The 10111-nt window shown below is 38.9% G+C and overlaps 1 protein-coding gene across 9 annotated transcripts in view; it reads right to left on the bottom strand.

Moving 5' to 3' along the window:
* Nucleotides 1–7505: 7505 nt before the first annotated feature.
* Nucleotides 7506–10111, bottom strand: part of PRDM2 (PR/SET domain 2) — a 99852-nt gene continuing 97246 nt past the window's right edge. For 8 of the 9 annotated variants that reach the window (XM_075060351.1, XM_075060355.1, XM_032775370.2 and 5 more), the window contains one exon: nucleotides 7506–9111. In XM_075060351.1, the coding sequence (XP_074916452.1) occupies nucleotides 9099–9111 (13 nt within the window). In that variant the 3' untranslated portion in view covers nucleotides 7506–9098. The remainder of the gene's footprint in view (nucleotides 9112–10111) is intronic. The other variant, XM_032775371.2, reaches the window with a different exon arrangement.

The following is a 10111-nucleotide window of genomic DNA, read 5'->3' as shown; positions in this document are numbered from 1 at the left end:
TAAGCAACTGGAAGAAGTTACTTGACATTGACAAATATTTCCAAATCTGTGTGCCTAAATTTCGGCTTCTCAATCATATAAATCTGAAATAGCCCAAATCTGGTGACTTTCCAGGCAGGCTGCAAAAGACATCTGTTGGAGAGGGTTGAGTACGCTCCGTAGAATGATGAAAGGGTAGAGGGGAGCTTTTTTCTTTTTAGAAGGTAGTAAGATGGAATAATTCCTTTTCTGAGTACTTTAATGTTGTTGGGATTTTGCTGTATAAATTATGTATTAAAGATACCTAGAACAGGGATGGGCAGCTATAAGGTAGCAGAGGACCACAACATCCACTAAAACCTTCTGGGAGGCTGGGGTGTGTGTTGCGGGTGGGTCCTCCCAGGGGGTGTGACACAAGCTAGGGTGGGGTTGGGTCAAGTCCTGCCTCTGAGGGGTAGCAGGTTCTGGAACAGCGGGGTTGGAAAGCGAACCCACCTCACACTCAGCCTGCAGCGGCAGCTCCTGTCCCACAGGACTGGGCCTGGTCCCTTATTTCAGACTGTTGCTTCTCACCACCACATCATGTGATGCCTGTTTGCAATCAAGCAGCCCCTCCACCCTAACACCCTACCTCCCTCCTGGCCTCATGCCACCAGCTTCCCTGCCCCGAGCTGAGCTGTGGCAGGCCTGATGCAGCTGCTGGGCTGCCGGTTGCCCATCCCTGACGTGTAGCTTTGTATTCACATCTTTTTTATTAAAATTGAAACAACAAAAATATTTGGGCACCTTAATAGATGTGGCCAGAGTTTCAAAGGTGCTCAGCTTCTGCAGACCCCGTGGACTTCAATGGAAAGTGTAGGCACACAGCTTTTCTGTATAGGGGCATAAATATGGAGTTAGAAGCCTAATTTTAGGCACTGAGGCTGGAATTTATAAAGGGATCTATTTACTCATCTACACACAGGTTTTGTACTGATAGTTAAACCAAAGCACCCCCCTAATGTGGGCACAGTTAATACTCCGACTGGGATTCACAAAGGAGTCTAAAATCAGGCTCCTGATGCCAACTGAATTTCAATGGAATTTGAGCACCTAACACTTAGGTGCTTTTGCAAATCCCAGCCTAAGGCTCAAAAACATTGTCTGTAATATCCTAATTTTTGTTTATAATAAGCATTAATCTTCTCTTAGAATTAAATATGGGACACTGGTGATCCTAAATAGTTATGCCTTAATGCATTGTTTTGCTTTATTATAAGCTCTAGGATCTCTTATTTTTTCAGCTGTGCTGTAAAATTTTATATTACTTCCAAGACTTTAATTCTAATTCTCTAATACACCCTGCATTTTATAATTTACTTACCATGCAAAGGTCAGGTCAGGTCAGCTGCAGCTCCTGGTCATCAGTGAGATCCTCCGTTTTACCTAGTTTCCCTAGTGAGCAGACCATGGCACAGAAAGTCAAATGACCTACCAAGGTTGCACAGGGAGTCAGTAATTAAGCAGCTGAGATTAGAACCCAAGATCCCAGCTTCTTATCCATGGCTTTATCAACTAGGGTGCATTTCCTCTTCAAGGTCATTTTACAAGCTGATGGCCTGATTTTCATTGGTGCCAAGCACTTCCAGCTCCTGCTGATTCAATGGGAGCTGCGGATGGCCCACACCTTGGTAATTTAGGCCTGAATTTATTTTAGGGACATATGTTTGTAACGGAACACTCAGTGCAACAAAACCAAGTCTGTTCACAGGTCTACAGGCTGGGAACTTGCTGTTCTATTTAATTGCACCATAACTCGCTCCCTCTTTGTGTAACTCCCACAAAAACTGAACCATGACTACCCCACAGTATTCTGGCTAACCCAGTTAACCCTATCATGACTGCTTTACCACACAAAGTAAAATAGATATTTCTCCCTGGTTTATATGCCACTCAAACAGCTCAAAACAGCCTGCAGTTTAGCAGTTCTGGACTCTTTAAGCAGTGGTAAAAGGAGGATGCTGCTAAATGAAAGCCCAGCTTTAGCTAAGTGGTTAGAACACTGTGGCACAACACTCAGGCCCGCCATGGCCTCCCAGATGGATTATGGCAGCGTAGTTTACTTGGGCTTGAATCAGCCATAAGAAAACTGCAACTAGAGCAGAATGCAACATCACAATTTCAGCAACACGGACTGTCAAAAGCACAGCACCCTGGGGCTTCCCCGCATACACTGACATCTCATAGAGCCCTGCTTTGTTATTGTCCAAAGTGCTAAATGATCTGGGCTAAGAATACTTAAAAGGTCAACTCCGTCTCCAGGATCTTGCCAGTGACCCAGCTCAGTAACAAAACTGTGCGCCATCAGGGCTGGTGCCGGAGATGGGACCTTCTTGAGGTTAATCCCAGGCCATAGAATTCACCCACACAAGAACCAAACATTACTAAAATCACTACATTCTGGCCTAAATGCAGTTGAAGGGGCACTGGGGAATCAAGGAACTTAGACTCTAATCCTGGTTCTGCCATTGACCTGCAGGTGTAACCTTGGGTAAGTCACTTCAGACCTCTGTGCCTGTTCCCCCTCCCTCCCGCTCTCTTGGCTATTTTCACTGCAAGCTCTTTGGGGGCAGAGATTGTCTTATTCTGCATACGTACAGCAACTAGCAGAATAAGACCTTGTTCTTGGTGGGGGCTCGAATACTATTAGACAAATAATCAAATTTTTAACTTGACTTCCCCAGCCCCACCACTAGCACATTAACTTTAAAAAAGTACTATACATGCATTTTTCCCATGGGGACGAACAGAAATGCAGAGGAAACTCCAACTGACAGACGCTAGCTTTTCTGCTTAATTTGCTGACTCTGCAAAGTGTTCAGGTATGTAGTGATGGGTGTGGTATGGAAACCTAAAGAGAATACAAACACAGAACTAATAGGCTGTCACAAGCTATCCTGTGCACAACTTACTTAGATTCATAACATTACAGAGGGATGAATTCAGGAACATGGATCTTTTCTGGCTCACAATAATGCAAAATAAGTGCTCACTGTAAGGTTACACACTGCATATTATTACTTGCAGCTAACAAGACATGTAATATCAAAATGCAGCACAGAAGTACCCTATGGTTAATCAGGATGATAGGCCCATTAACAGACAAACAAACAAAAAACTGGTTTAAAATAAATAAGGGAATAGGACTATAAACACTAAAGATTATGCTAATTTTTCTTGTAGAATAAACACCTTGGTAAGATTTAAACCCCCTTCCCTCACCGATTTCTTTATTCAGTGTGGAAGCTCTGTGAAGCCTACTTAACATTTTGGTGAATTTTAGCCTATGAATGTAATGAGAGTGTAGAACACAACCCAATACACAGCATGTGAAATTCAATACCAGAGATGGTCACGGAATAAAATGACGTAGCTGGATTGAAAAAAGGGCTGGATAATTTCTTGTCCACCAATATTTTCAGCTATTCATTCAGGGTGCAATTTGCCCCAGAGTAACAGGAATGCACAAAGCCCCATTTAAGATCTCATCAGGTTTAAGGAGTCTGTAGAGCCACTCTGAATGGGTGAATTTCACCCTTTACATGGAGGGAAACTGGGGAGGTACATACAACTATCATACCAGCTCTGGGTCACCAGTGGAGTCCCTAACCGCCAGAACCATCAGTTTTATAGCCGCATTCTGCTGCTCGTGCCACTCTGTTGGTAGCAGGTGGGGCCTTTAAAGCTGCCATTCACAGGCTACTGAAGATTCCTGAGCGATCCCTTTCTGGTGTGCGAGCCCCATGACATAATGCAGAGAATCATCAGGATGCTCTGACAGAGCTCTGGTGCACTTTAGGATTAAGCTTTCGATACCTACAAAAAAAATGGGACTAAGAAAAAGAAAACTTTTGACTGTCATATTTACAAGCTGCAAAAAACCTTGGGGAATGAGCTCATGCACTCCAAAGGAACATCTATTAAATTAACTGAAACAACAAAAAAAATCCAAACAAATAAAATAATCAAGACATCTACCCCACTCCAAGTTTGAAGGATACACAAATTTTCTTGTGTTTAGTGGGGGCAAAAAATGAATTTTCCTTAACAGGTGAAAGGACACATAAAATACATACATTCTTTTCTATGTATGTTTTCTTATATAGTAGAACCGCAAAATTACGAACTGACCAGTCAACCACACATCTCATTTGGAACTGGAAGTACACAATCAGGCAGCAGCAGACACACACCCCTCCCCTGCAAAAAAACAAACAAACCCCCCCCCCCCACACACACACTAATACAGTACAGCACTGTGTTAAACAAACTACTAAAAAAACAAAGGGGAAGCAGCACTTTTTTCTGCATAGTAAAGTTTAAAAGCTGTATTAAGTCAATGTTCAATTGCAAACTTTTGAAAACAGCCATAATGTTTTGTTCAGAGTTAAGAACAACCTCCATCCCTGAAGTGTTCGTAACTCTGAGGGGTTTTACTGTTCCACCTATCTCTCTAGTTCCTGACTGCCTATAGATCCGAAGATCAAAAGAGGAGGGCTAGATCTCAGATCTGACGAAAATTCACTTTTGAAAATGTAATCTGGAATTAAAAATAAAATGGGAAATTGCAATAAATTTTGGAAATGAGAGACCACCAAATATTTAAGGAAATTCATCCAGGAACAAAACAAGAGTGATAAGAAATTACTAATCCTTTCTGTACTTTATGGTTAAAAAGAAAAATTACACATTAATTTCCCATCAACATTTTAAAACTACTAACAACTGTTTGTCTGAACCTTTAAGATGTCTTTACTGCCAAGTAATATTTTACACTCAAATTAGACCACTGGCTTTAAAAGAAGGGCTCACAACGGGAAAAGCTGACACACAAAATATAGCAGTAGAAACTGGTGTTAATATACAAAGCCTTAATTTCAGAATAAACACATCAAATGCATCTTAGGAGACACACTGGACTTTCCCAGCCAGCATGGGTTTGTGGGGCAGAGCCCCGTTGTCAGGCCAGATCACCTGGTCTGTCTGTGAGGCCGGGCAACTTCACTGAGGTGAGCTCTCAGGCGTTAATCAAGATGTTTGCAACAGCTTCCTGAACTGGCTGTCTGGGGCAGTTGATAAAAGGATGTTAGAGATAGTATGAGAGCTAATCCACAGTCCTGCCATGGCAGCATTGTTTCCTACACTACTAGTCCTAGTCTATAGGACTAATGTCTACTCCTGCTAGTCTAGAAGATAATAGTAGTTAAAAGAGGTGGAAAAGACGTACTAACTCACTAGTTCCATAGAAGGGTAGACTACAGTGCCAGAGCATGTATTAAATATTAAGCTGATACCTCTCACTTCATCTTACCAACACGTCAGGTATAGTCTCTAGGAAGAGCTTCATGTTTTCATTCCCTGAGTCCAGATATTTCAACCACCTTCATTGTTCCATCCACGATCAGATCATAAAGTGATGGTTATATAAATCCACAGAGTAGTCAATTACATAAATGAGATGCAATGGTAAATGTAAACTTGCTTATCTGGGAGAAAAGAGCTGCTTTGAAGAGCACGTTCTATTTACTGTCACCTCTTTTAGCAATGGTAATACCTGTACTCTCTTGAAAAAGGATCAGATTTCATTTTGGAATGCAGATCTATGCTATTTTGCGCTTTTCCCTTTGGAAAATGTTGTGTATGAATTCTGCGTTTGTGAAAGGTGATAGATTGAGAGCCTTACAGAGCAAAGGATACAATCACAGAACAGGCAAGATACAATGGCAATGGAAGCTTCTACCAAAACATCAAAACCAGGAGAGCAGTGACTAATTCACTGGTGATCTTACTGCTGAAAATGATCACAAGGTGCCAAATTGTGGTGAACAACTGCCAATAGGAAAGTGGTCTGAGCACTAAATAAGCATTTGATAAGAAGTTTCAGTGACAATGTTGGAAGGACTGCAAATGAATAGGTAAATGGATCTATAGTCTCTAGGCAACTTTTAAAAATCTCGATCTAATATCTAATGTAATGTGTAGGATGCTTTTCTAAACTTGTTTCACACTTCTTAATTTTCCTGGAGTGTGCTATGTAACTATGCATAAATAACAAAATGTTTTCAATCACCAAAAATTGCAAAACTTAACCAGTTATTACACATTTTACAGTGTCACATCCTATTCAACTGAATACAGTTATACAATTGCTAATGTAACCGGCACTAACAGTGATTCACTGCAGCATTCTAGTGTCCAGACCACATCAAGGCATCAAGCTACAGTGCACAACATTATGCCATATACAAAATGCCTTTAAAAGTATTTCCTCATCCACAATTTATTTGCAGCAATTAGATTTTATGCATAAAACAGTGTTCAAGAACAAAATCACCATAAAAAACATAGCCTCATTGGGACTGTACTTTAGCACAGATAGGCCCTGCTTTCCTTACAATTTTTAAACAGTTTGAATACTACCAGAGGGAGCAGCCTGAATATTTTAAACATGTTAAAAATATGAAGTGTTTCGCAGGGTTTTCTGCAGAACTATGCCAGTTGCTCCTGACTGGCACCCCTGGTATGGGTAGCAAAGCCTACAAAATAAATATTTGGTGTGGTATTTACTTCCATACCAAGAAGTAAACAAGGAGTTGTCTGAGAATCTCATCCAAATAAATAAAGGTATTTATTTGGATAGGCAGACATATAATAGACTTTAGTTTTGGATATTTCCCATCATTCAATGGCAAGTCTGTGTACACAGTGAAAGGAATCATGAGAGAATATCACACGATATCTTGTCCTATGTTTTCCTGCACTGTAAAACATTAATTTGCCCCTGCAGTGTTAAGGATGGATATTCTAAGAGGTCTATGAATAAAGATTAACTTAATAGAAGTATCAGAGGGGTAGCCATGTTAGTCTGTATCCACAAAAACAAGGAATCTGGTGGCATCTTAAAAACTAACCGATTTATTTGGGCATAAGCTTCCACGGGTAAAAACCTCACTTCTTCAGATGCGTGGAGTCAGTTACAGTCTGAACCACGATAAATGAAACTAAGTGTCATGCTAGGTGGGCAGGTCTTAAATTGGTAAATTGTAACAGCTATGCTACTGGAAGATTTTGGGTTGAGTATCACGCATGTCATAATTCCTCCTTGCTTTGGAATGTAACATTCTAAAAATCCGAATTGTTCAATAAATCTTAACGTTTAGTTTTGTGATAAACTATTTCAGAAATTAGGAACACAATCAGTGCATAAACTTTAAGTATTGTGTACATGGAATATTTTATTTACCTCTTACAAAAAAAAATCAAAAGTTCACTGATTATTACACAAGTCTAATGCCCCTGCATTTGTAGTGGTATTATTTCAAGGTATTAATTTTATCCAAACCAACAACAAACCCCTCTGAAGGATTTATATACATTTGCTTTGCTGAGCTCTGTGTTATCATCTAAAGGATGCAAGCTTACTTAATTCCTTCTAGATGTATTTCTTGTAGTCCACATTTAGCTACAAAAAGCAAGTTCTTCACAAGTTTTTAAAAAGTTTACTTTATTGGTTACAGTTATATAAAATGTACCACGGTAGTCCCATCTAGCTGGTCATTAAGTGCTTGCAACAGCAGAGAGATCTTATACATCTGAGAGATTTCCAACGTTTATTTCATGCTGGAGGAAAAACAAAACAAAACCACTCTTCATTTGCTTGCCTGCACTTAAAATATATCCAACAAGGCTAAAATGTTTAAAAGCAAGGACAACCCCATTTGTATGTCAAATTGTAATTTTTAATGTTTTCATTAGAATAATCTTTATATCACTCTCCAACAAAAGAAAATATAACTAAAAGCAAACTTTAATACAGGCACACTCTCCAGATTAACAACCCAAAACAAAAACAAAAAGAAATTAATGTAAAATGTAAATCACATATAATACAATTGAAGTGTCCAAAACAATTTAAATAATTTTAAATATTTTATTTTTTTTAAACTTGCTACAAATGCTTTATACAATATTCCAACATAAAGTCCCCATAACAGAAATGTAACAAAATGGGAATGATAGTGAAAGTGAAAGTGGCACAAATTCACCAAACAAGTATTAAACTACAAATTTTAAGAGGTAGATTACTTGTTAAGGGGGGGCGGGAGGAGAAGAGGGGGAGGGTGCATGATGAAACTAGCTGCTTTCCATCAACTGAGTCATTAATCCAGCAGGGTGTATAAATGCATGAGAAATGATATTTCCACAAAGAGCTCTTTATGAACAGTAAGTTAATTTGTTGCTTTTAAGTTATTAGATAATGAGGTGTCAGATCTTTTACAGTAATTATATATTTCATCTTTCAAAATATACACCTATACAGCCCCGTTTCTGGCCTGTTTATTAATAAAATAGTACACAGTATCCAATTATATGGAATTCAGAAATTGGTGCCAGTATGTCATTTCTATAGGAAGAAAGTTTTATTTGTATTTATAAATAGGAGATAGGACATTTTATGAATTTCCCAAACCTGGTTTTCCCACATCTATGCTGGGCATCTAAAAGACTTAAAAACAAAACACAAAACAAAAAAACAAAAGTGGGGGTGGAAGGAGAAAAGGAGAAAGTTCTGTCACACTAGGTTCCTCTCCACTAGTTAATTTAAAAGAAAAGCTTCAGGAGACTCAATACATGACAAAAATACTTTGAGTGCAGCAACATTTGTCATCCCTGACTCCACAACGAACTATTGATAAAACAGGAACCTGCTTTACAAAGTTTTAAGCTGAAATGTCTTTTTGCATGCCATTCATCAAGATACGGGCAAAACCAGAAATCTGAGCTATCAGTAAAGTGGCAGCAGATTCTGTTCAGTTTAGCCCATATTGCTTCCTTCCTTTATTTATTAATAGTACCCTTCTCTTTGTATGTAAAACATCCTATAGCCCAGCGTGTGTATCAGACACCAATGAAGAAAACATATGCCTGACACTAAACATTGGAGCAAGAAGCCTGCAGGCAATCAGCTGCATTTTATGATTGAGAGTCAGTTTCAGCTGGTTTCGCAAGCTTGATGGATTTCACATCCATGTTCGTAGTGCTTATCCTAAATTGAGCATTTAGGGATTTTTGTTTTGTTTTTACAGGAGGTTCCTAGAAAATAAGAAACAAATACTGAAGATAAATGACAAAAATAATAGTATAAGCTGCTTATGAACTGAATATACTTTCAAAGAAAACACAAACCAAACTGTGAGAAGTGAACTTGAAGACAAACAATTGCTTAGTGAAGCAGATGGCTTTGAAAAGTACTTAATTAAGACTTCCTGGAAAAAACACAGAAATGCTTGTGTGCAGAACAGAATCAAAGTTTGCCGACTGATGTCTGGTGTGTAGGGCATCAATTAATGTATTAGGCCAAGAAACCCTTGATTCTTGACAGAAATATCAAGGAGAAGCAGGCAAATAAAATCCAGGGTTATAAATTTAAAAAGGCATATTTCTAAAACAAAACAGCAAACTTCCTTTTTAGCTGAACTATCCTTAAGATCAGCCAGCAACGCAAGCTGCAATGGGAAATGACAGAATGTCAAAGCTGACTCTATGTAAGTCCTTATTCACACCATGAACACTTTGAAACAACGTGCAAAGGATCACTTTTTTCCCAATGTACATTATTAGTCTGGATGCAAGGATACACATCTCTGGCTCCAAATTCTACTGATTTTTAGTATAATGTCTCATGCAAAATCCTTGGTTACTAAAAACAGTTTTACAGACCTCTCTTCAAGACAGAGACACTGATGTAGTGAGAAAATTACGGCTAGCTGGTTTCTCTTGCTCTTTGAAGACATTTTTCCGTATTACCGGCTAACAAAAATTCAAAAAACTTTTTTTCTGCTTCTCTTTCTTGTGTGTGTATTGATTTTTTGTTTGTTTATAGTTCAAAGTAACTGGAGTCTATTTCCCCTTTTGCCATTGGAATTATGCGCCTATGTTGAAACCTGTACTTTCTCCAAAGGATCATTAAAAATTAAAGGTCTGCTTTATTGTTTAATCACAAGCACTGTACTGCAACCAGAAAAAACACCCTCAAAACACAAACAAACAAACAAACAAACGACAGCTCTCTCCCCTATATGAATTTTGGAAC

This window comes from Chelonoidis abingdonii, chromosome 23 (assembly GCF_003597395.2).
Source record: "Chelonoidis abingdonii isolate Lonesome George chromosome 23, CheloAbing_2.0, whole genome shotgun sequence".
Lineage (NCBI taxonomy): Eukaryota > Metazoa > Chordata > Testudines > Testudinidae > Chelonoidis > Chelonoidis abingdonii.
This window is presented reverse-complemented; position numbering and strand designations above follow the sequence as displayed.